The sequence below is a fragment of the Tympanuchus pallidicinctus genome, unplaced genomic scaffold, assembly GCF_026119805.1.
Source record: "Tympanuchus pallidicinctus isolate F22 unplaced genomic scaffold, pur_lepc_1.0 scaffold4, whole genome shotgun sequence".
NCBI lineage: Eukaryota > Metazoa > Chordata > Aves > Galliformes > Phasianidae > Tympanuchus > Tympanuchus pallidicinctus.
In genome coordinates this window covers 40,755,802-40,783,682 of record NW_026294758.1, presented here as the reverse complement: position 1 = coordinate 40,783,682, position 27,881 = coordinate 40,755,802, and the positions used below count along the sequence as shown (strand labels likewise).

The 27,881-nt window shown below is 35.4% G+C and overlaps 1 protein-coding gene across 4 annotated transcripts in view; it reads left to right on the top strand.

Annotated features, from left to right (window-relative positions):
• DENND4C (DENN domain containing 4C) overlaps positions 1-27,881 on the top strand; it is an 80,598-nt gene that overhangs the window by 13,162 nt on the left and 39,555 nt on the right. For all 4 annotated transcript variants that reach the window (XM_052701584.1, XM_052701586.1, XM_052701585.1 and 1 more), the window contains exons 2-12: positions 7,125-7,442; positions 14,722-14,974; positions 15,798-15,867; positions 17,119-17,288; positions 18,687-18,928; positions 19,816-19,882; positions 20,492-20,550; positions 21,817-21,961; positions 22,336-22,511; positions 24,850-24,950; positions 26,854-27,072. In XM_052701584.1, coding sequence (XP_052557544.1) covers positions 7,141-7,442; positions 14,722-14,974; positions 15,798-15,867; positions 17,119-17,288; positions 18,687-18,928; positions 19,816-19,882; positions 20,492-20,550; positions 21,817-21,961; positions 22,336-22,511; positions 24,850-24,950; positions 26,854-27,072 — 1,804 coding nt within the window. In that variant the 5' untranslated portion in view covers positions 7,125-7,140. The remainder of the gene's footprint in view (positions 1-7,124; positions 7,443-14,721; positions 14,975-15,797; positions 15,868-17,118; positions 17,289-18,686; positions 18,929-19,815; positions 19,883-20,491; positions 20,551-21,816; positions 21,962-22,335; positions 22,512-24,849; positions 24,951-26,853; positions 27,073-27,881) is intronic.

Below are 27,881 nucleotides of genomic sequence, written 5' to 3'. Positions count from 1 at the left end.
TTGCTGAGTCCATTATTGTGTTGTTACTTTTCAAAGTAACTTTGATTATTAGCTTTCATGTATTAAGATCTCGCTAAAGAAATACGGAATTGGAGGCACTTAGAATGAGAGCTTCTCTTTTCTTGAATACAGTTAGTATTGAGAACTACCTTTCTTACTATGGGTGTGGAATGCAAGTAGGGTAGAATGCAGCCTGAAGAAAGTACTATTGTCTGTTCAATGTTATGTTGTTGATGCAATTCCACTACTGTGGAGTTGTAAAAATATTGTACTAATTGTATCAGTACAAACTTCATGAGAGATAGCAGCTTCATCACGATTGTATTTCAGTTTGATTTTTCTTTTGTTTTAAACTAACAACCTAAGCTCTTAGGTGTCAGTACCCTCACTAGTGATCAAATGTACTAAGCTCAGGCCTTAAGGTTCTGCTTTCTCCTGTTCATAGTAACTAAAATGCCTCGTTGTGATTTAGTATCACTAATATTTGCAAAAATTGGGGTTTTTTTAGTCAATGCAGTTAACTTCTTTGCACAAATTTTGTCGTGTTTTCATCTTTACAACTGCTGCAAGAGATTACATAGAGACTTTGGTATTTGAGATGTGTGCAGAAGGAAGAGGAGGTGCAAGCTGAAGGACTAGTGCAGCCTAGCTTTATCTCTTCGCTGTGCTTTGCCAATTGTATATTTAGCTTCATGAAAGGCAATTACAAATCTTGTTTTACCTTCTTTCTGTTTTGAATTTTAGTTTAGCTGTTACTAGTTCAAGAAGTAAGTTGTCTTGCTAGTTACATATATTAAACTCTTTGACTTTTGTTTGCTAAGTAGTGCTTCTAATGTGAATCAGGGATGTTTCCAAAGTGACTCATTAAAAGAATGCTGCACTGTTTGCAGTGGTAAAAAGTTAAGATTTCTTAACAAGCGTAATGAAGATTCTTTTTCACAAAGGGAAAATAAATTGTTCTTCCCATTCTATAACCAGTAATACCATTTACTCTTGAACAAGATGAAAGAAAAGTCAGTATGAATAGAGAAAAAGATGCAGATATCTTCCCCCTCTGCACCACAGAAGGGAACTTTTCTTTTTGAATTTTCAGGGTTTTTTTTCCCCTCTTCTCCTTAGTTCACTGGAAACAGTGAAGAAATCGTAAGTATAAAGACTTGTTTGAATAGCTTACTAAGTTCTGTATTGTGGAGTTGGTTGTTTATGATTATCCCTTTTTGGTCTATGAAGTTTTGCTTCATGCAGTGGCTGAAAAAGCAAAGTAATGCTTCTGTCTTACTTGTATTTTAGCCAGCAAATTTCCCAAGTGTTGCGTATGACCTCCTGACAAGTTATCTTGTCCAGCAGAATCTTTGTTTTTTAAGCTAGTGTAGTGAATTCACTGTCTTCCCTGGTCTTTAGGATAGCTTATTTTAGGAATAAATCAAGAGGATAGAGTGGAGGTACGTTTTTCTTCTATCTCATTTGCTGACAGTAGTGAAGTATGACTCATTTGCAAAACTTAGTGTATGTTAGGACTCTTGAGTTGTGATCAGTATCTGCTTTGCTTAAAGATCTTAAGCTGGCTGCTGGTTGGCTGATTGCAAAATAGATCTTTCAGACACAGTGCACAAAAAGTGATGAGATTATTCTTGAGTCTGGAGTGAAACTTAATTCCTTACTAGCCTTGTTATAAAAATATTTTCTGTTTTGAGGAAAGTATGCCATCTTTATATATGTTGGTCATTGTGCATGCAGTATGCTTGCACACAAATAGTTTGTAAGTAGTAGATTGTTTCCACACAAATTTCTTTGGTACCATCACTGTCTGGAAGAAGGTTGAAGTAAATTTAATTGTTTGCTAATTCATGCATTAATCATTTATCGCATGCAGAAATACCTTTAAAATTTCAGTTCTTTGTCCACGTTTTCAGTATTTTCAATTAATTAGATTTCTGGATTTGAATTACAATGAAAATAGGCTTTATTTTTGTCATTCAGGGTCAAGAATATTTCAATTCTTTGTGTTCTTATAGGTAGTGAAGAAAAGGTGACCAGTGTAAAGAAAGAGTCTGTCTATCTTGTAAGCCTTCTGCTTTTTCAGGAAGTTGTTGCTGTTCATAATGAAATCACACCATGCTAAGAAGTAAAATGGATTTCTTCTTTTGCATGAAGATTTGCATATGTTTTGTGTCTAAAACTGTTTTCTATTAAATGTTAGCTTTCTACTGTTTTGATTTCAGTTCTTCCTAATGGATAATTCTTTATATATATATAAAAAAAAAAAATTAGCTTACTTTCGTGTATTTTTTTCTCCGGTGAGCAATATAGGCTTAGGAAAAACTTAGAAAATTCAATTTGAGGATATTAGTCTGTATTAAGTTTTCTATGTGGTCAGTGGTGGTGTATTCAAAGATGAGTAAATAAGGGGCTTTTACAACCAACTTGATTTTTTTTGTGTGTGAGGGGGTATGCTAGTTGTCCTACTGAGGCTTTACTAACTTTCTGAGAAGATGTAAGATAATCATTTCAGTTAGATGTTAACTGAACAAACCTTTTACATCCACACACACACACACTCGTGGCGTGGTTTCATTTTAGTCTTTGCCTGTTGATACCCAATATTTGTGCCACTTATTTCTGGAAGTTGGAAGAAACAAGTAGTGAAGGATTTGCCTGTACACGAGCAGAGGACAACTACACTGCATGGGTAGATATTATTACTCCCAAAGGAGTGCATACACACAGATTTCGAAGGATAGCTTCTCTTTACTAGTATCAAGTAAAGTACTGATTTATCTTCTTTAGTCTGCTTGTCCAAAAGCACATTCTCCTGTTCTGTTGTTGTTGTTCCTGAACTTATGCTAGGTTACCAATCAAATTTAAGAGAATAATTGAAAACTGATGTTTTAGAATTAAGGGTGGCCTATGCTTTGAATTAGATCATTTTGTCACCTTTTCAAAGACAGATATCATGAAGTACATTGTAAGTTTTGTCACTTCATTGATGAAAAACAATCTTCTAGAAAAAGGGTCTGTAGTCTCTACTAAGATGAAAGTTCCTGGGATGTAGTGGACAAATTTTATTTTCCCCATCACTCTTTTTGAGCAGATCTAAACTATACTCTAAAGACAGGTAACAAAACACTGGAGCAGTTTTGATTCAGCACAATTGGCTCATTTGATGTTGGGGCAATGTACTACAGCAATAGTTTTGATCCTGGAGGCAAGATAATTAAAAAAGTTCTATTTGGAGTTTTAAAAACCAATGTTAGGTTTATATGTTTGTGTTGCTTCTGTTTCCTGAGTTGGCTCTGCATCTGCTCTGCACATTGTTTGGTGTGAACTTGGATCTTGTTGTGTGGCTGTCCAGAGTATATTTTAAATGCTTTCTGAAATACTTCAAAATCTTTTTAGATAAAAGCTTCCCTGTGTAATGCCCCTCCTAGCATCATTTCCAAGAATCTTCTATTAGTATTTTGTTTTCAAAAATAAATGAGATTATCTAAACTTCTGGCAGGGTGAATACACCTCACACCTCTGTTACAAGCAAATGTTCCTTGACTGCGAGTAGTGGGCATAGCAGTAAAGCAAATTATGTCACAAATGAATTCTCTGCAGAAGGATCTTGGGAAAGCAGTCCTGCATCCAATACAGTTAAGATGAGTATTTACTGTTACTCAGATTATGGCATGTTGAAGTGAAGAGTTGTCTCCTTTTCCCTTTTTTTGTAAGTAATACAGAGTAGAACTTTTTTTTTTTTCTTTTTTTTTTTTCTTTTTTTTCTTTTTTTTCTTTTTTTTAAACATGTATGTATATATCTAAAGAATAGAAGTCTTCAGATCTGGCAATCTGTGTAAAATGAAGGCTGAGGACTCCATCTAAATTTTGGAATTAAAAGCTTTAAAGTGTATAATAAAAGCAGTACAGCTATGAAATAAAATGCAAACGCAGTACTTCTTCATCTTCACTTCTTTGTGGCTGATTGTATTTTGCTCTCACAATTTTCTTGTATTTCACAAGAATGACTCTTGTTGCAGTTATAGCTAACTGTGAATTGAGAGAGTTGCAGTTTAGTTGTGTGGAAAGAAGCTTGTAACTGAAGGCTCGGGGTGCTGTCAGTAAACACTGAAGCTATTTCTAATAATTTAGCATCTTTTCATAATAGTGTCTTAGTGAGAAACCTTTCTCCAAAAATAAGTCTACTATGAAATCTTCCCTCAAGAAAGGCTATGTTTCACATGAAGCTGATAGCTGACTTTTTATATTTTAGATATAACATTATGGAAGCACCATAAAAGTTACATTCCGGTTGTTAGAAAAACTGTTGTCTTTTTTAGAAAGTTAAAGCTAATATGAGCTGTATTTCTGGCTTTGAGCAATGAAAAAAAAGTGTGCTTTTCTCTCTTTGTGTTTTTTGCTGAGCGTAGCCTTTGGCTTAAATGGGGTGTTCCTTTCTGTGGTGTGGATCATAGATAATTTATGTGTCCAGTGACACTCAGATAAGGGTACTAAGAGTAGCATGTTTGCTAATTCTTTATGAGGTATTATAAAAAGAGTGGGAAATGGCATTCTTCATCTTGAAGCCCTGCAAGTTGCACTTCTTTTTTTTTTTTTTTTTTTCCACTGCAGTTCAGAAGGCAAAACACCCTTAGGGTAACCGAAGTCTGAAGATCTGTTTCTGTTTGTTTTGATGGCTGTTAATTTGTAGCTTAGTCTGCACTTACATCTATAAAGTGTTGCAATACAGAAGATGCCCATACATTGGTGAGATAGCCGTGGCTTAGGAAGGGCTATAAAACTAAGATCTCTCTTGAGAAGCCATTTTGCTTTAAATCTTTGTGAAATGGGAAAACATATTCTCAAATAACTGAGTTGTAGTGCTTACGTGAAATCTTTTAATTTTGGAGAGAGGAACTTTAGAACATTTAAAACAATTTCCTAAATGTTGTGCTGACATATGAAGCTTGTGTGCCAAGTCTCAGCTGAATTGCCAGGTGACTCTGACTTCTGCCTTCCACATTACACTGATTTGCTATGACATAATTCATAACCATAGCTAAGAAAAAAGTGTAAAATCGTAGCTGTATTTGTATGCTCCATAACAAAAAATTGCTTCAGTTTCATTGATCCCCATTGGAAAAATTTGGGAAAGGATTCTCATAATTTCCATTCTAACCTTTCATATTTTAGTATTTAATTTTTCCAAGTCCTTTTCATTTAATTTCTTCTGTTTACTAAGGAAACCCACATTACTCAATTTTAATTAACATTAGTGCAATTTCTGTTACTACAACTGTGGTCAAAAATAGAAACTGTTGTGAGCTTTTTAGCTTTGTATACTGTTACTGTTTTATTTCCTTCTCTATGTGTAAGCGTTTTAACTCTTAACATTGAAAGAATATGAAGTTGAGACATGACAACTTGTAGGAGTAGTAAAAGACTGGATAATTTTAACAAGAAATTTGACTTTAGAGGAGCCATGCCAGCCATTTTGGCTCAGGACTTTTTTCTTTTTTCTTTCTTTTTTTTTTTTTAAGGGAGAACTTTTTCCTTTCTCTTTTTTTTTAAATTTATTTTTTATTTTATTTTATTTTTAAGTAAACTGAAACATTTTAGAATCGCGGTTTTATGATTAATCTAGTGCAAGACAGTGCAGCTGCTGAAAGCTGCTGCTTTTCTGCTGAGATAGAGTCACCACATAATTACTTTGGTTGAACACTAGGCAGTCCTTGCCAGGTTAACATTCAGCCAGAGCAATTCTTCTTCCAGTTGATTTCGTAATTGCATAGGCTCTGTTTCTGGTCAAAAGTGAGGTGGGAATGAGTAGTAACAGTATGAGGAGCGCCTTTTTAATGGAAGCACTAATTCATATGAGGTTAACCTGAAGCCATTAGCCTGTGCATTTCATGATGACTTATGTACCTGCGAAGAGTTTGATCACTAGTTTAATGGTATTTATGACAGTAAGGAGGATGAGCTGCAGTGAGTTGTGAAGTTGAAAATCACTCAGAAGCTTCACAAGCAGATATGGCATTGAGGTCGTTTTCTTGTTCTTCAAGAGATCTGAGGACAGAACATCTGACAGAATTGAACTAAACTGGAGAAAGGAGGCAAAATAGGCATATACTCCCAGGCCACCTTTCTGTTAGTGCATGTTAATGTCTGTGCAATTACAGTGGCAATGAGGATCTTGTAAATATGAGACATTTCTCAATTTTGGTGCTCTTATGCACAGAAGAGATTGTAGAGATTATAAGGGACTTCTGGATCTTTCTTAAATATTTCTCCCATCAGCTTTGAGAGGGATAGATATTTCATGAAAACTGATACTTGAAATTGTACTTGCGATATAGAAGTGCAGTCTGCCAGATAGTTTTGCTCATTAAAAAAAATGCATTCCACTGTTTTAAAATCAGATGTTAAATGAACATGCTGAGTATTTGGAGAACAAATCTTTCCAGATCTAGAATGTGCAGCTGAACAGTGATATATACAGCCTAATCAGCCGATGAAACATGGGCTTGGATATGTGATTTCCGTAAATTATTTCCAAATGTTAAAGTTGCCTGCTGGATGTGTCAATGCTGAATGTGTGCCTGCTATTAGGCCTAACATACAGAACAAAATGGGTGAAACATGCAGATGATAAACTAGTGAGCAAATAGTTTAAACTGTTCTCTCTTCTGAGAGGAAAAAAAGTAAGTATGATTCTGTAGACAAATTACTTAGTAAATGATGCCAGAAAAATACAGATCATTTTAGTTAGGGGTACCTGCTTTTATTTATGGCCTGTGAAGAGCTTGAATGATCTAATAGCTAATGCCAAGCAATTTTTTTGTGCAGCTGCTGTGTTAGGAACTTTGACCTCTGTATCTCACTTAAACTACCTTGTGCTAAAACATTTCTCTTACAGCACTAGAACTGGAGTGTAATTGCCTGCCTATCTTTCTGAGTTTGTTTTTTTTTTTTTTTTTTCCTGGAGTTTTCCTAGAATTTTATTGAATTCTCTGAAGACTGTATAGAATTGTTTTTATTTGCTTAATTTTCTGAAATATTTTAAATGGTGATAGCTTGACAGCTGTTTAGGAAAAGGTGTATTTTGAATGCAGTGTGTTTGATTTATTTCTCTTCATTTTCCTTAGGAGTACTTTCATAACCATGATAGAAGACAAAGGCCCACGGGTGGCTGACTATTTTGTAGTGGCAGGACTGACTGATACAGATGCTTCAAACCTCTTGGACCAAGAAATAAGCCGTCATGAAAGCGGTCCGAAGGCTCCAATCACTGACATTGCTGTGATAATTAAATCAGCTGGTGAAACTGTCCCAGAGGGGTACACCTGTGTGGAAGCCACCCCTACAGCCCTCCAAGCCAATCTAAACTATGGAAGTCTTAAGAGTCCTGAACTTTTTCTCTGCTACAAGAGAGGCCGAGACAAACCACCTCTTACTGACATCGGGTGAGATATTTGTGACTATTTAATTCCTCCTGTAGTGATGATAAAATCCTGCTCTTCACTGGTGATGCTGAAAACAGATATGCAAAAGATAATGGAAGCATATAGTTTGGAATATATATTACTTGTTTCATGTATCTATGTGGCATTTTTATTCTGAAATAAGTTTTCAGTCTTCTAGTGAACTTGTCTTTTTGAAAGGAATGGGAAAGTTATAACTTGAGATTTTATGTATACCTAAATGTGGAGCAAGTCAAATAGGAGAAATAAAGTTCTCTGCTGCAGGCTTTATGAAAGGTAAGATAATATTATAAAATCAAGGTATACATGTAGAATTGTGCAAGCACAGAAATGTAATATCTAAATATGTGAAATCACCTGGAAGTGATAACTCAAGAAATAAATACTGCTATGAGAATTTGCTTTTAGCTCACTTTAGAGTGAAAGATATCGCTTGAAAATTGAAGTACAGTGAAACAAAAGATCTAAATTTAACTACTTGTCCAAGTGTCTTGAAGCCTGCATTAGAAAGAGGTGAGAGATGTAATTTACAAGGGTGCTTGTGAGTTCTGACATAATCAGCTGCAAACACTTTATATAGTTTGTTGACAACTCCAAAACAAAACAAAAAAACTTTTCTATTTTTGCCCGAAGTATAGATTTCTACAGGTTTACTAGTACTGTAATTGTAAGCCTTTAATATATTGTACTGTATTAGAGCATCATGGTGTCTATGACATTTGCATGGTTCCTGAAATTATTCATTCTCTCTTGATTACACGTGATAATTTTTAAGTATACACTTAAATGACTCAAGCCTTTTTCATCTTCCAGAAATGCAAAGGTTTTTTTCCCTTGAAGTCTAAACAATAACTTGTTTTAAGTCAGTTAACTTTAATCAGTGCTGACTTTCAGAATGGAAAAATTACTGCTGATCTCCAAAAATTTTTAGAATACTAGGCTTACTTCTAAAATGAGCTCAAAAGTTGCACAGATGAGTGCTGTCTTTTTCAGTTTCAGTCTCTAGAATACAAATTAGATATTTTAACTGCAACATTTGCTAATTCTTAGCTCTAAAATCTTTACTTGCAGTGAGGTAGATCTCTGTGACATTTCTGTACCTCTTTTTCTTGAGATGTCCTCAGTTTGTGTGTTATCTTACATGTGTTCTTGGCTGCATTTTGCTGCTGCAATATGATGACAAAATAAAATTGGGAGCATCTGTGGCTCTAAACAATTTCGCAAGCATATAGCTTAATAAATGTAGAATGTTTGTTGAAGATGAACATGTTTGTGGCTTTATCAAATTAGTTTATCTGTATATGAAAATATGTGATAATTTAGAGTGTTAAGGTATAGAGGAAAAAAAAAAACAAAAAACAGCAGAGTAGAACTGAACCATCTGTGTAGCTGGGAATCATGAATGCTGTAAATTTGTTGCCGAATAAATGAAAGGGAGCGTGGAATCTCTGAACTAATTTTATTACTTACAGGATTCTGAGTTTCAAATTTTAAGGTGTATGATAAAAAATCCCCCCCAGAGTTTAGAGGTGATGAGTGTAATAATTTTGTGCTACTACCGTCTTGAGGAAATGCTCCATCTGTAACAACTCGTGCAGCACTGCAATACTGTCCAAATTGCTCCATATAGCACTGTTTCTTTGTTCTTCTGGTAAGGACATAGAATTACTAGGAATACAGAACTAGTGGAGCAAAAGAAAATGGGAAATTAGTGGGGGTCACTGCAACAATGGTGGTAATCCAATAAATATGTTTGCTTTTCCTCATTTAGTAAATAAGCAATGAAGAGTGAAGTGAAGAATCACATGTCTTTGTCAGTGATAAGTGTAGTTAATGTCATTTATATGCTTAAGCAAGTCAGGCACAATGACTACATACTCTTTGGACTTAAGAGTTTGTGAATGCTAGCTGATGAGTAGAGTTGAGTTTGGGGGAAAAAGCTAGTAGTGAAATCTTGGTAACAAAATGAGTTACGTGATAAGATCTGTGATCTGATGATCATAGTACAAGTTACATAGCCTTATGTATTCAAATTTTAGTAAATCCTAGCTATCTAAACTATGTCCTATTGTTCTTCAGTGAAACTGTGATTTTAAAATAGTTGTTTTCTGTATGTGTGCCTGAAACTGCAGGATAACTGTTGTGATATGTAGAACTGCAGTTTGTGACTGAGTTATGTGAGAAACTCTACTAAGTTTCAGCAGGAGGAAAAATTTGCAGAGGAAAATTGTGGGAAGTGATATCTAAACCACCAGCCTTCATCCTATGCTTCTGTGGAAGGGACTCTGCTAGTATGTGTTTATTTTCATGTCCCTTCAACTTTTGGAACTTGAGTGCTTGGATCGGTTTTTAATTATCAGTTGACAAGCAAAATAGAGGAATATCTGTCTACTATGAGCTTTCTGGGTAGATCTATTCTTTTTATTGGTATTTGGCAAGTAGCTTTTTATTCTGTACTTTGTTACACACAGATCTAATAAGGGTGTCACACTTAATAGGTAGTGGCAGACTTTTCTCTCTGAGCAGTGGTGCATATGAATGTTTTCCCTTGCTGCTCCTGCTTTTTTTGCAAAACTGTGTTCAAGAGATGGTTTGAGCAATCTACTTTGTGAATTTCAGTGTGTTCAAATAAAAGTGGAATTTGGACAAGAGATGTATTTTAGGTCAAATATACTCTCTGAAGACTAATTTATTCTGTTTTTTTTTTAGTTGGAAGTTATGTATGAAGGAATGTTTTAGCTTTAGTTGTCCTTTGAGTCAGCTGACACACTAAATAGACTTTAGTAGAGGAAGACTATCTCCTCAAAAGGGTTAAATCCATAGCTGGGTATTGTTTCAATGTATAAACAAACAACTTTGTAATGTAAGATATACTACTATAAGAGAGGCATTTATAAAACAAAATAAAATTAACTTACATGAGATAACTCTCTATAAAAAAACAGCTATAATTACATCTAAGGAAGTTACTTATATTTGTAGCATTATACAGCAAATACACAATTTCAAGTTGTAAACCTATTCATATGTATGTTTTAAAATGACGAATATTTTTACTTATATTGCCATCTGAGCATTCAAATAAGCATTGTATATGTGTGTGTATATACATGTTTGTATATATGTGCATGTGTGTATGTGTATAGTAGTCCTGAAAGATTTATATATATTTTTAGGGAAAAGGATTAAAGAAATGTCACTTGGAGGAATGTGCAAAGTGGAAGCGTTGTTCTGCTGTTTCTTTGTCATCTTCCTTGTGTTCTGTCTTTTTGTGCCTTCTATCCTGTTTCCATCCCATTGTCAGCCCTTCCTATTCTTCTCCTGGTTCTTAAGTTGTAGGGTCTGTAAGCTGCTAGTGACTTCCTACTATAGCTGCTCACTTTCATATAGTCTGCCAGTCATCTAACTGTTGCAACTGTGATTGTTTCTAGTTGGAAGAATAAAGATTTGGTACTAAGGCAACGATCTGTAAGGTCTTTTTCTTTGGTATAGTTTTAAAATTCAGTTCTTTAAGTGTATGCATTGGTAAATAATTCAGCTCCTAGTCATTCTGTTGCTTTCTTCCCAAATATTTTTCTTGACATTCCAAAAGTCAGCAAGGACAGAGATTTGAGGTTTGTTTCCATTTAGGTGCAGCAATACATTGAAATAAGATCTCTTTGGTGAGGGAGGTTGATTGTCCCCTCTGTTCTGCCTTTGTGAGGCTTCAGCTAGAGTACTGTGTACAAGTCTGGAGCCTCCAGCATGGAAAGAATGTGGAGTTTTTGGAAGGGGTCCAGAGGAGGGCCATGAAGATGACCAGTCCTATGAAGGCAGGATGAAGGATCTGGGCTTGTTTAGCCTGGAAGAGGCTAGAACCTAGGAACAAACAGATAGTTGTAGGACAAAGGGAAATGTTTTTATACTAAAGGAGAGGAGATTTAGATTGCATGTCAGGGGAAGTTTTTTACTGAGAGTGCTGAGCTGCTGAAGCAGGTTGCCCAGAGAGGCTGTGGGTGCCCCATCCCTGGAGGTGTTTAATTCCGGGTCCAGTGGGGCCCTGGGCAATCTTATGTAGTGCTTGATCTAGTAGCTGCCAATCCTGCCTGTAACACGGCAGTTGGGATTTGATGACCTTTGAGGTCCCTTCCATCCCAAGCTGTTTTGTGGTTTTCTTCTCACTGGATTTCAGTTGTTAGGAATAGAGGAGAGTTCCAGAACTGGTTTCTTAGATGAAGGAAAACTTGACAGAGAAATGCGTTTAAGTGTGATTTTGATCTTTGTAACACTTTCTGTAGAAAAGATCAAACAGAGTCCTAAATTTCTTTTCTTATGCAGAGTTTTTGCATTACTGAGTAATGCTTAAGTTTGGTAACTAGTGCAAATAAATATATGTAAAAAAATACTAAATTTCGTAATTAAATTGGAAGCTTTAGTTTGGTTAGAGCTTCTGTGTCAAGAATGCATCTCATTCTGTGTAACTATTTTCTGAAAGTTTGCGTTAATTGATTGGGCTAATACTTTTCTTTATTAGAGGTGTGAACTCAAGTTTCAGGGAGCTTAAAATAAAATGGAGGATTATCTCACTAACCAGCATCTTCCATTGTTCCTTAAAACCTACTAGTGTGACAACTGCAATAGAGCATCTGGAACATCCTAGAATAATAAAGTACATTTACATGATTAGATAAAGAGTAATAATAGTAGCAGTAGAAAGAGAAGGTAACTCTTTTCCCTCTGCTTGACCCTGATTCTGACTCCCATTGTAGTGTATTTTCATTCTATAATATTTGTGTTCTGCTTTATCTTAAATGAGATAAGAATTGTTGTAAAGAGTTAATTTGCATAAGGACTCTAAAGGACAGAAAAATAGTTGCAATTTGAGCACAGCTTTCATTTTTTCTCTTGCTTTATGGGAGAAGTGATTCCACTGTTGCAGTCCTGAAAATTGGTCAGCCTCTTTTATTCTAGAAGCATTTGTACACATCAAGTTCAATAAATTCAACAAGACCAAGTGCCAGGTCTTGCACTTTGGCCACAACAGCCCTGGGCAGTGCTACAGGCTTGGGGCAGAGTGGATGGAAGACTGTGTGAAAGAAGTACACCTGGGGGTGTTGGTTGACTCTCAGCTGAACGTAAGCCAGCAGTGTACCCAGGTGGCCAAGGAAGCCGATGGCATCCTGGCTTTTATCAGAAATAGTGCTACCAGCAGGATCAGGAAAATTATCATTTCCCTGTACTCAGCTCTGACACGGCCACACCTCGAGTACTGTGTTCAGTTTTGTGTCCCTCACTATAAGAAAGACATAGAGGCCCTGGAGCGCGTTCAGAGAAGGGTACTGAAACTGCCGAGGGGTCTGGAGCACAAATCTTATGAGCAGTGGCTGGGGAAACTGAGCGTTCAGTCTGGAAAAGAGGAGGCTCAAAGGAGACCTTACAGATCCTACACAATACCTTGGGGGAAGTTGTGGTGAGGTGAGGGTTGACCTCTTCTCCCATGCAACTAGTGGTAGCACTAGAGGAAATAGCCTCAATTGCAACAGGGGAGGTTCAGATTAGATATTAGGAAGAATTTATTCTCTGAAAGAGTGGTCTGGCACTGGAATGGGCTGCCCAGGGAATTGGTTGAGTCAGCATCCCTGGAGGTGTTCAAGAAACATTTAGGTGTCGTATCGAAGGACATGGCTTACTGGGGGATTATTTATGGTAGGTGGAGGGTTGGACTAAATTATCTTAGAGGTCAGTTCAAACCTTGGTGATTCTGTGTAAACCTTTTACATTGAACTGCCAGAGTTGTCTAATTAATTTGATCTTCCACCTCAGAAGATGTCAGCTGGCAGCTGTTTTTGGGATAACTTTAAGTTGTGTTCCAACAGAAATGCATTCAATTGAAATAAAATGTAATTGAAACTTCCATTGAGACTGATCTGTTAATATTCTCTTTAGATACATCTTCTAGTGAAGTACTGTTTTAAAAGTGATGCAGCTCACAGATACTTTTGGTATGCTCTTTTTGAATGCAGGGTTACACCTTAAATTAAATGTAACAAAAGTGTGTTGAGCCAACTCTTCACATCTTAAAGAATTATTGAAGGTGATCATGTTGTCTCCCATGAGATAGCTGAATAAATTTGTATTGCAGGTTAATGACTAGCAAGTTGTTTGATCTCTTTGTTTTGTTTAAGAATTACAGTATTATAGTTCTCATATGTCCTCAGTACTATGACAGGATGTTTTGTTATGTGGAATCTGAATAAACAGTAATATTTATGTATGCATATGTATAAATGCATCTATGCGCATCCTGCTTTAAAGGTGGTCAACAGTCTTGAAAGAGTTTTAAAAGGTATGTTATAACAATGTTATACAATTGTTATTATTGTATCTGTAAAAAGAACTTTTTTAGCTTATATGTCTGACTACCTAGAGCTTTCAACTAATACTTGCTAGTAGCCTATCAAACATTTAGGACCATTTAACTTTAGAACCGTTAAAGATGCCTGCCTTCCTGTGGAAAACTGTTAGTCGAATCTTCGAAAACTAAAAAACATCCACTACAGTTTCGTTACATTTCTCCTAAATTTTAACATGAAAAACTGTTTGAATATGTCAGGTAGTCCGTAGATACAGTAGAGAACAAAGTCATCGCTGTTTGGAGTAAAGGGTGGAACACTGAGCTTGTCTTAATGTCTGGATGTTTAAAAGTACACACGGATGTGTAGTTTGACTTCCAGTGTTTCTTGTCATGGTCAGATCTCAAGGGCTGCATGTTTAGAAAGGACAGAAGTACGAAGTTTTATCTCATTTAGGTAAGAGTACAGCAATATAAGCTATTGATCTGGCTAAAAAAGATCCAGATACTGTTTGAAGGCTTCAGTATGGGTGTTTAGGAGATATATTCTGCTTTCTAGGAATACAGTCAGCTCCAGTTATTATATATTATTTTTTTTCTTCTCTGTGGCGTTGGGCATTTTTTTTGGAGTGCATGTGCCTGCTATTTGTTTATTTATTTATTTTTGTTATAGCCTTGGAAATTCTAACCAAACTATGAATATAAACCGTTACTGTTTTGTTTTGTTTTGTTTTGTTTTTTCCCCCCCATAGGAAGCAGACTTCTGTATCACTTACTGTCTACACAATTTTTTAACAGGAATAGTTTTTAAGAAGTACTCAGATGTACTGTGTGAGACTGATGCTACTGTCTATTAGTTCTTACATTTGCCTATGTAGTTTTGTGTGTACCTGAATGCATGTAATATTTTTGTTTCCTTCTTGTCTGCAGGGTTCTATATGAAGGGAAGGAACGTATCATTTCAGGCTGTGAAGTGGTTCAAGCTACTCCTTATGGTCGTTGTGCTAATGTTAACAATAGTTCAGCTTCTTCTCAACGGATCTTTATCACATATCGAAGGGCTCCTTCAATACGACCTCAGAATTCATTGGCAGTGACAGATATCTGTGTTATTGTTACCAGCAAAGGAGAAACTCCTCCTCATACATTCTGCAAAGTTGATAAGAATTTAAATTGTGGTATGGTGAGTATTTAGATGTTTTAAGTTTTGTTTTTTTTTGTTTTTTTTTTTTTTTAATTGCAAATGAAGTAAGAGAAAAAAGAAAGCAAACACAAAAGAGGTAGCTCTTTGGACTCTTCTTGGCACTATTCAGTTGGTGTTCTATGGATGCATAATTCTTTCTCTCTTTATGTGTATGAACAGTTTTATAGAATTTATTATTCTGATTTTTTTTTCCTTTTCCGTTAAAAGAAATTTCTTACTATGTTATTTCTATTGATACGTAAGAATGTTAGTTACTGCTTACACTTTTATTTTTCAGTCACTTCATATTTATTTAGTCAGTTTTGTGTTTAGTTTTCTCTGGCTGCAGTATGCAATTTTTTTCCTCAAATGGTAGACAATCTACAAAAAAAAAAACCTAGAAAAACCAACAAAAAACCCCCCTATGTAAGTAGTCAGTTTATAGTAGTACATTTAAAGCTTCTAACAATCTTGTTTAGAATTTTACCACCATTGATAAGTCTGCCTTTAAGTAACCAAGAAAATTGTGTGTGTGAAAGCTGAAAGTGACCTGCTTCACATTTCTGTGTTCTAACGTGGTGATAACTCAAAGAATAGTGTGGTGGTATGATTATTTTATGCAAATACGCAATCTCCAAAAATGAGAAAAGGGCAAATTCTTCATTCAATGAGTAAAATACACTCAGCAGCCAAACAGAATGTTTGTTCTGTAATACTTTGTTTCTGTTCTTTTTGTAAGTGGGAGTATATTCAAATGCTTATACTTCATTTCTTGCCTATTGTCATCTTTGTTGGTTCTTACCATGAATTTTGTGCCTTTCAGTGGGGCTCCAGCGTATACCTTTGTTATAAGAAGTCTGTGCCGGCTTCTAACTCTATAGCATACAAAGCTGGTAAGTAATTTCAAAAGCAGACTGTCTCAATGCATTAGCAGAAGGATTCAGATTCCTTCTGAAATATGAATAAAAAATTCCAAAAGCTTAAGTGTTATCTGTTGTAATTGTCTTCCACAACTGAGCATGTCAGTTGAAATCGCCTCCTTTAAATGCCTTCTCTGCTCACCTCAGTTTTTCCCATAGGAATGGGGGAGGGAAGCCTTCATAGAAACAACACTGTTCTGTGTTAATTCTGATTATATCATGACAGAGTAGGTAGCTTGGGACTTTAAATGGACAGCGTAGCAAGCATTGCATGTGTAATGAATGAATTCATATTTTGTGTTGTGTTGGTGGTGATGGAGTAGGAGTAATTGAGAATTCCAGTCAGCTTTATTTGTATTTCCTTTAACGTTTCATAGCAGATCAACATCTTTCAATGAATTTGCAAGTTAAATGTTTTCGTTTCATTGAGTTCTACAACTATTCTCTTATTTCATAGTAAAGGAGGGTGACAAATACTCTGAACAAGAAGTGACAAGAAAGCCTTTCAAGTCTGGTTTTTATATGTACCTTTAATTTATTGCTATTGATTTTTTTTTTTTTTCCTGAAAAAGTCAAAAAAGCTTCCCAAGTAGTGTCTACTGAGCATTAAATGCAAGAAGTTCCTTTGAGAAGTGTAAACTGCTAAATAGGAATTGAATGCATTGATAGCAAAGTCAGTGGAACATGAAATGAGTGAGATGAACTGCAAAAGTGAACTGATACTTGTGTATTCATTTTCTACAAGCAAGACTTAACTATACTGCTGAAAGCAGTGTAAAGATTTTTCTTTTTAACTGAACGTATGAAGTGCTTAGCAGAAAATGTGAGGAGATAGCTAGCTTACCTTATTTCCAGTGGAGATACTGCTACTGTAGTAGGTAATTTATCACTTTATTCATAGGGATTTGTAACAAAATCTGTTTCAATGGCACATTAAATAACACAGATAATTTCCGAAGTCAAAATCCTCAGTGCTCAGTTTTTACTAAGTAGAGATAGTTGAGCAGTTATTGAAAGAGAATTTTTCAATATTCACATGAAATTTCTAATTGATCGTTAGTGGGATGATTTAGCCTTACTGTTAAATGAGTTTATTCTGTAGATGTAATCTTCAGCTGTTAAGTTCTGATAAGCAGCAGACTTTTCTGCATATTTTGGAAAATGTATAGCTTATATAGAGCTTGCAGAGCAAATTCACTAACTTTTCATTTTCCCTTACTGAAGGCTTAATTTTCAGATATCCTCAAGAGAACTATGAATCATTCCCATTGTCAGAATCTGTACCTCTCTTCTGCCTTCCTATGGGAGCTACTATTGAATGCTGGGACCCTCAAACCAAATATCCATTACCAGTCTTCTCAACATTTGTACTGACCTGTTCCTCTGCAGAAAAGGTATAGCTACACGTTGTGACTGCTTTTTGCTTTAATTTAATTTGCTGACAAGATAAAATAATCTCTTCTGTGTTTAACAGCCACTACCAAAGAAATGATTACATATTTCACTTAGAAAACTGTTATGTCATAAGCCTTATTATGAGACAGATGTAAACGGAAAAGAATATAGGTGAAAGAGTTTGTGCTATTTAGTCATGTGTAAGTAGAACCATATGCTTAGTAAAACTAACAACACAGGATGTGGATTCTTCTGTTCTTTCAAGAAAAGTTCCTGGCAATGCAAAGGTAGCCATGTTGAGGCGATGATCATTTATCAAGTATTAAAAGTGTTTAAGTTCTGGTTTCCCTATGATTACCTCAAAAACTAGCTCCTTTTGAATTGGTATGAATGTGCTCTGCAGCTATCTGTGTATGTGAGCAAAAAAATAGTTCCCAGAAAAAAGCACAGTGAGGAGAGGAAAGCTAGGTATGAAGAGGAAGTCTGTGACAAGACCTCAAGAAGTGTAGATCTCCTGTGACTAGTGATGATGTTGGAATTCACATAAACGAGTGCACACAGGCTCCAAAAATATGCTGCGTGACTCCACCCACATGCTAGAAGTTGGTGTCTGCTATATGCAACAAAAACAGGATTGTACATAGGTCGCTCTGAAAGTAATGCCACCTACTAATTTCCCTGAAAACTACAACAGATATACCATAGCACTATGGCACCGTAGCAATACTTAATTGTGCGAATTCTGAGCTATGAAACACTGTTTTTCAACATTGTCAGATACTAGCTATGCCTTTTTGCCAGTGATAAGAGCCTGCATGCTGTGCTTATTTAAAAATAAAAATAAAAATCCACACGAGCTGCTGCTGATGGCATTGTTGCTAAGAAAATGTTGCCCATGCAGTCCATCTTTAAATAGCCCAATCAGATGAAAGCCAGAAGGCACCAAATCCGGACCCTGTGGTGGGTGTTATATGACATTCCAGTTGAGACTGTCAGTGTACTTCATAATCTTTTCAAAATGGTACAGTATTACCTTCATTCAAAAGAGAGGTTGTCTTCTTCTCTGACCTTACTCTGAAAGTTTGAGCCTTCAGCTTAGTCAGGATATGGTAGTCAGAGCTGATTGTTTGTCCACTTGCAGGCTGTCCCATGTTACTGAGTGTAAATGGTAAGAGTGAAGTGGCATGAAAAAGAGGAAGGGAGGTACAAAGATTCAAAAATGTTATCTATTTTCTTTTATAAGGATATTTATTGTACATTATATATAAAGGATAAGTAATTTAGCAAGCAACCAATTATTGTGTGCAAACACCAAGGGCTTATGGATGCTTCCGAAGTTCCAACCCAAACTCCCTTTAAATACTTGACTTACTCAGCTGTGTTTCTTCATCTTTTAGGTTTATGGTGCTGCTATTCAGTTTTATGAGCCTTATCCTCGGGAGCTGCTAACAGAAAAGCAACAATTGCAGTTGGGACTCTTGACAGCTGTAGAGAGAAAAGTGGTTACTTCCAAGTCCATCAATTCCAATAAATGTATCTGCCTTCTTTCACACTGGCCTTTCTTTGATGCATTTCGAAAATTTCTTATGTTCATCTACAAGCTCTCTGTCTCTGGACCTCATCCTCTTCCCATTGAAAAGTACGTTCATTATTTTTCAGGTTAATATGTATAAATATCAGTTCAAGTAGTCATCTGATCTATATGTCACGCCTTCATTTATGTGCTGTGTATTTGCCCTGTCTTTTGCACTGTGTAGCTTGTATTGTACTGATTGTACTGATAGAAATTGTTCTTTCTTCCAGTTAGTCTGAGTAGGTTTTGCAGTGCTAGGAGTGTGAACTGGATTGTGAACCAGATTTTACCATTGCTTTTCTGCTAGAATTTCTGGAGCCTGTTTACCTTTCATTTAAAGTTCTCAGATTCAGAACATTTCTGAGCTACAAGCACATGCCAGTGCTTATTGTTTTGTACTTTATTAAACACAAGTGCAGAGACTCTGCATTAGCAATATATGTCTGTGTCTGTATTAAAACACTGCAAATAATGCAGATGATTGGTCTCTGTTCTCTGCCTCCTCTACATTCTGTCTATAAAAATACAAAGCTTTCCAAAAGTTAATTTTGCTGTGTGGAGTCCTAGAAGTTCACTGAAATCTGTTATCTTTAAAACTGCATTAGTCTTCCAGCAATAAAATTTTTTGCTTTTCCTAGCTAAGCCCCGTTAGAAACTTTGTAGTATGGAGTTTTGCTACCAGTTTGCCTAAAAGCCATTGTGTTTTGTATTTTGTGTGCATATTTGAAGCTGCAAGTATTTACTTTTTATTTTCCATGAAAGGTAGGTGAGTAGGCCTTCTTTGTTTCAATTTGCGTAAATAGGCTTCTGAATGCAGCAAAACAGTAAACAAGTAGCAAATGCACTTCTAGAATGTACAGAAACATAGGTATTCCAGAATCTTACAAACACTGTATTCAGTCCCTGCTTAGTCCCCAGTTCTAATCTTCTAAGGTTTTACCTTTCTTTTTCAGGCACATTTCCCATTTTATGCACAATATACCTTTCCCTTCACCACAAAGACCAAGAATTCTTGTGCAGGTAAGCAAAATTTTTGCTTTCATTTTGATTGACAAACCCTTCCTGCCTTCAAAAGCCTGGATTTTTTTCCTTTTGTTTTTTTTTTTTTTTAATTCAGTTTTGAGTTACTGCTGTAAGGAGCTGAGAGGAAACTAGTGGGTAGAGTCTCCTTCTCTTACACTGTTGTATAGCAGCTGATAATATAAACTGCAGAAGCTGTCCTGCTTGTGCTTTTGAAATTTCTATCATACACTGCTCTTTCATTTTATAGACATCATTTTCATTATGTCACCGGGGAGTTGTTTATGTCACTTTTCCATACCTATTGTTGGTCAAATGTTATTCCCCTGTGGCACTGTCTCCTCTGCTTTGTTTAATCACCTAGCAGCAGTTACATGCTCAACACTGAGTCATAAACAGTTACTTGTAACTTACGAGAATGATCCTGGTAACTAGTACAAACTTGTTGACTTAGTGAACGGAAGCTCCGAAGATTTGCTGATTTGCATCTCCTGTGTGACACTGTGACCCTACCTAACAAGAATTTTATTAGATCATAGATTTAAATATTATACCTCACTAAGTTCGGAATTGTTCGTAGTAATCATGATTTTTTTTTATGCGTTTCAGCTTTCTGCACATGATGCATTAATATTGTCCCAGCCAGTTTCTACTCCACTGCCATTAAGGTATTAATGTTTAATCTGTTTGCTGCTTGAAACATCCTGAGCCAAATAGAAATGAGGCATAAAAGAAAACCAAACACTGCTGCAATATTATTAGTTCTCTCAAACAGACAGCTTAATAGATTTTTTGAATACCAGGCAGTGTTTTTGTTTTGTCATGGACCTATTCCTTATGAAAGAATAGCATTCTGATTCTGAAATGAAGACAAATTGCCAGATTATTGTAGAAATAAGAAGTAGTAGACTGTGGGGAAAAATATATGTATTTCAATATCTTGTATCTTTGGAATATATGTAGCAAGCAACTTTTATAATACCATAAATAGACTTTTTAAAAATCTTGCATTATTTATACCTTTTATGGATCCATGGGAGGTACTTTTATCAAGCAATTACTTGAAATCAATCAATGCACAAACATTTTGGAAATAGAAATTTTATACCTTAAAATTGATATTTGTGTTTGAGGATTACTGCAGCCTCTGGGAGTACTGCCTACTCTTTTAGGGCTGGAGATCCCTATGGATTTGACTTGACTTTTTATTTTCTTTTCTTTCATTTTTAAGTAAAAAACCAAAATGTCCCTTTTTTAAAATTTTTTTTTCCTTAAATATTAACGTACATAATATTCTGTATGCAGAAAGATCCAGTGTTTAGTCATATCCATTACACAGCCATTTAAGGGAAAAATTGTAGCCAGACACCAAGCTGCAAAGTAAGATGTAAGCACTATTCAAAGGGCAGATTTTAGACCTCTCTAAGCCTCTGACAGTTATCAATAAAATTCCTGAAATGTCTGTACAGTGTCCAAACAAATAAAATGGAGATTAAATTGCAGAAACAAAATGCATTTTGATATCAGAAGGATGGATTGTTTTTTTTTTCACTTGTCTAATATTAGATTTGATACTGTGATATTAATATTAAATGGATACTGTTCAACATGATTTTTGCCTTTTTCTCATTGTTTGAAACTATTGGTGTTATTTTGTACTTGGATTAGTTGCTAATACCTTAAATCTGTTGTATTGTTAATTTAGATGCATGTGCACGTATAGGGCTATAAAAAGCACAGTTAGTGTGTTGTATTGTAAGCTTCTTTAAGAGTGGATTTTGAACTTAGGTTTCTCTGTGGCAGTACAAGTCCTGTGTTGGGGTGATTGCTGACTGGCTATTTTGTGTGTGATAATCATACTATAATTACTCAACTGTTGGGTGCAAAACAGCCATCAGAAGTTCTTTTTTTCCCCTTTTCCACTCACCCCTTAGTGGAGCAAACTTCAGCACTCTACTCATGAATCTTGGACCGGAAAACTGTGCTACCCTGTTACTGTTTGTATTGTTAGAAGGCAAGATCCTCCTTCATTCTCTTAGACCGGCTGTGTTGACAGGAGTTGCCGAAGCTGTAGTAGCTGTAAGTACAAAATGTTCGGTACAGCAGCGAGGGAAATTGCTGCAAGCTCCGTAATTACTGTGAAGCTTAGATGAATTAGAATGCTTGATGCATCAACTGATCATTTTTCCTAGCAATATCATTTAGTTAAAATACCCTAGCATGTCTAATTGTAACTGTTGAAATGATCAACGTTTTTCATAAATATTTAAGAAGTGTGCTGTAAAAAGTGATCAAATGTAGTCTTTTTTTTTTTTTTTTTTTTTTTTTTTCTCACAATAAAACAAGGTTCTTAGCAGTTTCAGCTTACTGCATGTAACAACTTCACCTTTTTTTATTGTGCAATATCTGTTGTCCTTTTTTAATGCGTTGGTTTCATTTCATTTTTCCTTCAGATGATATTTCCATTTCAGTGGCAATGTCCATATATTCCCCTCTGTCCTTTGTCTCTGGCCACCGTCCTCAGTGCACCTGTTCCATTTATTGTTGGAGTTGATTCACGATATTTTGATCTGTATGATCCACCACAGGATATTGTGTGCATTGACTTAGACACAAACATGGTGTACATGTAAGTTATATGGAGTTTTTACATTTATCTGTAGATGCAGAGATTGGTAAACTACGTTAGAGAAAATTTGATTTAAAACCTATTTTGTCTAATTGTTTCTGCCTGCCCACTAATCTTTTTCTCATTTCACATGTTTCTTAGAGAGCTAAAATTTATTAAAGGAAGGGTCAGCAGTTGGAGCTGCTGGCAAATACGTGATGCAGATGCATATTATAAATGAAGTAACAATTATAATGTACTCACTAGGAAAATGTGCAGGAAAAGCCATATAAGAATATTTTATTTTTATTATCCCACTGTTTTACACCTTTTCATCTGGCTCCACCATTTTGGAGCTTGGTTTGTATGTGTTTACTGAGCATTGGTATGAACATGAAAGTTTCAGGACTCATCATGGCAGTTTTTGATGCTGTTTTGCAGTGAGGACACTTTGTCAGCGTTAATTAAGTGTTAATTTTTCTTAAGTTACAAGAGCTGAGTTCTCAGTGAGATCAAACAAGCAAAATCCTTTGGACTGCCTGCATTTGGTACACAGTATTTTCATTTAATTATGTTTTAATTTACTTTCTCAAGTAAAGATATTGCCTGACAAGTTTTTCCACATTTTCTCCAGGAGAGGCTTATCTAGAATAACTTCATTTTGTAGTAGATCATAATGGAAGTGCAAATAACTGAATTGAGAATAAGTTTTTTAATTTCTTAAATTGCTGAGTTATCTTTTCATTTTAGTCTGTTAGGTGCGTTGTTTTATTACTAGCACAAAAGATAGGAATAAAGAGCAAAGCAGATTGCGTTCATTTTATTTGCCTTTTTCTTCTCCTCGGTCCTTGTTTCACTGTTGTACATCAAAGTATTATGTCATCCAAAAAAAAAATAATTGTAACAGATATTGTGAAAGAGCAACACGTTGAAGAAATGCAATGAAGCTAACTTGTTTATATGAAGAAAAGTATCTGATTGGTTGGTTGTTTATTCATAACAAGAATGGAAATTAAAGACTGGGTTGCAAAAAAATGAAGATAAAGTAGTAGTAGAGAGAGAAAAATGTCAAGATTCTGTTGGAATGAGTGACAGAAAGATCGAGTGCAAACCTTACTTGCACTGGTTATTGGATACTGAGCTAAAAACACGCTAGTTATTGACCTCATTTCTGCTCATCTGAAAGGACTCCGACACTTTTTCCCTGTGTCTTATAAGTCCATTTCTTTTTCAGTAGCTAATCTGCTGATCATCTTTTGCTTTCAATTTTTTATACATATAATTTATACCATTTACTTGACTTACAGAGAAATTGAATGTCTTACATTTGACTTGAAGTAAATGAGATGGTGCTGAAGATCATATAGAGTTCTAAAAACTTCAAGGAGTATTAATGTTCAATTTTATTTTGTGCGCAGCTTTTACACCATACAGGAAAAATATCTGAAGAATTCAGTGCTGTTCTAGTACATCATTGTGTCTGACTTGGTGTTTTTAGGAGAGGTTTGCTGGTATCTTCCTTATGATAGATTGAAGCTTCATTTACAGTCAGAAATACTGAATGTCTTTTATTCATTCAACATCTTCCTTAATGTTTTTTGTTGGATGTTTTCAACTGTCTGTGAAAGTAACATCAAAATCTCATTAAGGAAAGTATCCTTTCTTGGGTGCAAATTTGAGAATTTCTTTTGTATGGTTTTTTTTTTTTTTTTTTTTAACAAAAACACACTGTTTTAAGACATGCTGTTGTGAGGAAAAAATAAATGAAAAGGGAGATGACATCTGCAAGCATTTTTAATTTATGAAACTTAGACTCCCTTCTTAAGTGATATATTTGTGCCATTTGAATGCATTGATGCAGAATGCTACATAGGCATTCTCTTCCTCTCTTTCAACAAGTTCATATTGTATTCCAAAACAGTGTTAATTTGTATCAATAACAATAAGGCAAATATACTGTAGTATAACTAGCAATCGCATACAGATTGGTGTTCCTGGACTGTACCAGTGAGAGTAATAAAAATTCTGAAAGGGAAGTCAACAATGTGAAACTTCAAACGTGAAGAGTCTAAATCAAGTATTAATGCAGGTCCTCCTAGCAGACTGGAGAACAATTGACTCATAATTGGATTTATACTGTTCTTTCCTGAAGAAAAGAAATTCTGAGTCGATATCAATCTTCTGCCTTTTTTTTTTTTTTTTTTTTTTCCTAAATTTCATTTCAGATAAACAGGGGCAGTGGACAGATTTCTTTTTAAATAAATTCCTTTTTCTGAAAATGAATTAACGTAGTTCAGTGTAAGCAATTCTTTTCTATACGGTCTGTATTTTTAAATATTCTTTTATCTTTTATTCTTAGATCAGATGACAAGAAGAGCACAAACTGGAAGCAGTTTCCTAAGAAGCCATGTAAAAGTCTGCTCAGCACCTTAAAGAAGCTGTACCCACAGCTGGCAGCAGGTGAAATAAATAAAATAAAATGGGAAGGGATAAGAACAGAAACTGCATAAGCAGGGAAAATAAATATTAAAAGAACTACTAAATTTTCTGATACACATCTACAAGTCTTAAATTATAATTAACATATAAATGTAAGTACTTCTTCGTAAAGTGTGATGTAAATTTTTCTTTTCTTTTGCTTTTTTCCTTTTCCTGTGACTTCCTCATATTTGGAATTTTTAAACATTTTTAAACATTTGTATTTCAGTGTCAGCCATGTTCATGAATCTGATAAAAAATGATAGAGGAAATGAGCAGTATCTTACATGCTCAGTGCTTCAGGTATTGTGCAGACACTGGTGAATAACTCTAATGCTGACTACAAAAATAATCAAGAAGCAAAATATTGACTAAGTATTTTGTCAAAAGGAAAAAAAAAACTGGTCATCAAATTAATATCTTGGAAAGATAAAAACCAACTTGTATCTGACTGAGCGTATTTCATGTATAGCGTCTATCTGTCCATAGATAGAATCTTCAACATAAGATGGTTCAGAGTGTGTTCAGTTGCTTTGCTGTAACAGGGATAGTTACAGCTTCATAGGTATACAACAGATATACAAAGTTGGTGAGCTACAGGAACAGAAAAATGCATTAATTAGGATTTGGGCTTTCTTGCCTTGGATTTGTTTATTTTTTTTGTTTTTCAGATAGTCTTTACCTGATCTGTTAGAAAGCATCAATTTTTTTGTTTTGCTTTGTCAGCAGGAAATCCCATATGCTCTACCTGATACAAGGAATGCTCTAAAAGATCCTATTCTATTGTGTTAGCCCACCATGTCAGAGGCAGATGGTGGTGGTATGGCAATAGAGGTTGAACCTTCCCAACAATATTTCATTACAAGTTATAATTGAATGTGTACCTCTGAGCAACAGATGACAGCAGAGGGGTAGTCTGATAAAATGACATCTGATATGAAGGTGTAGATGAAGCAAGGGTATGGAACTGATTTCCTCCATAAGGAATAAATGGCATCTATTGACATTCATTGATGCTTGCTAAATGTTTACGGACTCCAAACAACAGATGTGAGCACAGTCAGGTGGTGAGTGGTGTGTTTCAGCAGTGACATAGCAGCTGTGAAACAGTTGGTTATCCTAGCTGGTACAGATTTTTATGAGGTTGGCATGCAGGCTGTTGTTTATCAGTGATGAAAATGCATAGCTAATGGTGGTATATTGAAAAATAGCGTTGTGTTGCTCTATCGTATAGTGTTGTTTGTTTTGTGTAGCTGTTGTAGTTTCCATGGAGGCATTGCTTTCAGAGTAATCTATATGTATAAATGCTGCAAGCTGTTTTCCAATGTTAAGTGGAGAAGAACCAGTGTTCTTTTGTTATTTTATACTATTATTTACTTTTATACTTATTTTAAAAATCTGGAATTGTAATCTGTTCCAAGTTGAATTTTCAGCAGTTTCTGCTATTATCTTTTTTCTTGAAGAATGCCAGAGTAAACTCTGGATGTCATCTGCTTTTGTTCACCATTTGCTTCGATCACTCCTCTGTGTTTCAGTTGATGTACTACTGAAAGACAACAATTAGTTGTGTATGTGGTTGTATTAACTCAAAAGAGAATCATTTCATTAACTCAGATCAGTGAGGGCTTGATAATAGGGAAAACACATAAGCCTGCTGCTTAGGTTACTGCTGCTTACCTGCTGAGGTAACTGTTTCTTATATGGGCCTGATCAATTGGAAAGTAATCAAGTGCCAAGGAAAAATCTAGTTTCCAGTGTAGGTAATTCTTGAATATGGGCAATAAAAAAAGAAAAAAGATTCATACCTTCATCAGCATCTTGCAAAAGTTGTCTGTTCACCTGCACTGCATTTTAATACAGGATTCTATATATTGCTGTTTGCTAGTTCACAGGAAAACTCAAGAAGGCTCTGCAGTGGAGATGACTCCTATTGAAGCAGATTTTTCCTGGCAGAAGAAGATGACAGAACTTGAGATGGAGATCCAGGAAGCTTTCCTGCGTTTTATGGCATCTATTTTAAAGGGTTACAGAACATTCCTTAAACCTATCACCCAGGCACCTTCAAATAAAGCAACTGCTGCTGATTCTTTGTTTGATCATCAAGGTGAGGTTGAGATAAATCAGCCACTGATAACACTGGCAGCGTTACAGTTTAAGAATTGTGGAGCTGTTTAACTTCAAAGTTTAGGTTTTTCTTTGGTTATACAGCTTTTGGCTATATTTAGAATTGCAGTTATATAAAATCAGGCTATTCAAAATTGATTAGAGCATTGATGTGTGTAAACAGGAACTTTCATTTTTTAAGAGCTCTGGTATTGAGGAAACAGTGGGATACCCTCTCTGCTTGGCATATTCTCTAAGGGCACCTCTTAGGGAATAATGTCTTTGAAATTGGACATAGCAAAAATGCCATAAGCCTAGTAATGAAGAGCAAATTATTATTATTATTTTGGTGCAGATGGGAAAATAAGAGAGTGCTTACCAAAGATCAGAAACGTAATGAACAGTAGTTAGCAAGTATCTTCTTATTTTCCTGACCTTATCACCGTAAGTTTTCTAATATGCTCTTGTGTTTAATGCCAGCTGAAAAGTCACTGGTGGTTTTTTGTCTTGTTTTTGAGTTACCTAGAAGAGATATTCTTATTCCAAGTCTCAGAAAGATATAGGTGTTTTCAGGTGTAGCACCTCTTCTGATATCAGAAGGGTTTTATACTTCTTCTAAATGCTTTTCAATGTGGAGGTCTTCTCCTTTTCCATGCATAAAAAGCAAACAAATCCAGCAAATAAATTGAATGATTACAAGGAAGTGGCTACTTGCCATGTATCATCAACTGTGTGGGGAAAATTACCTTTAAAAATTTTATTCTATTCTTCTGAATGCAAGTAGTGATAAGTAGTTGTTTATGCTAAAAA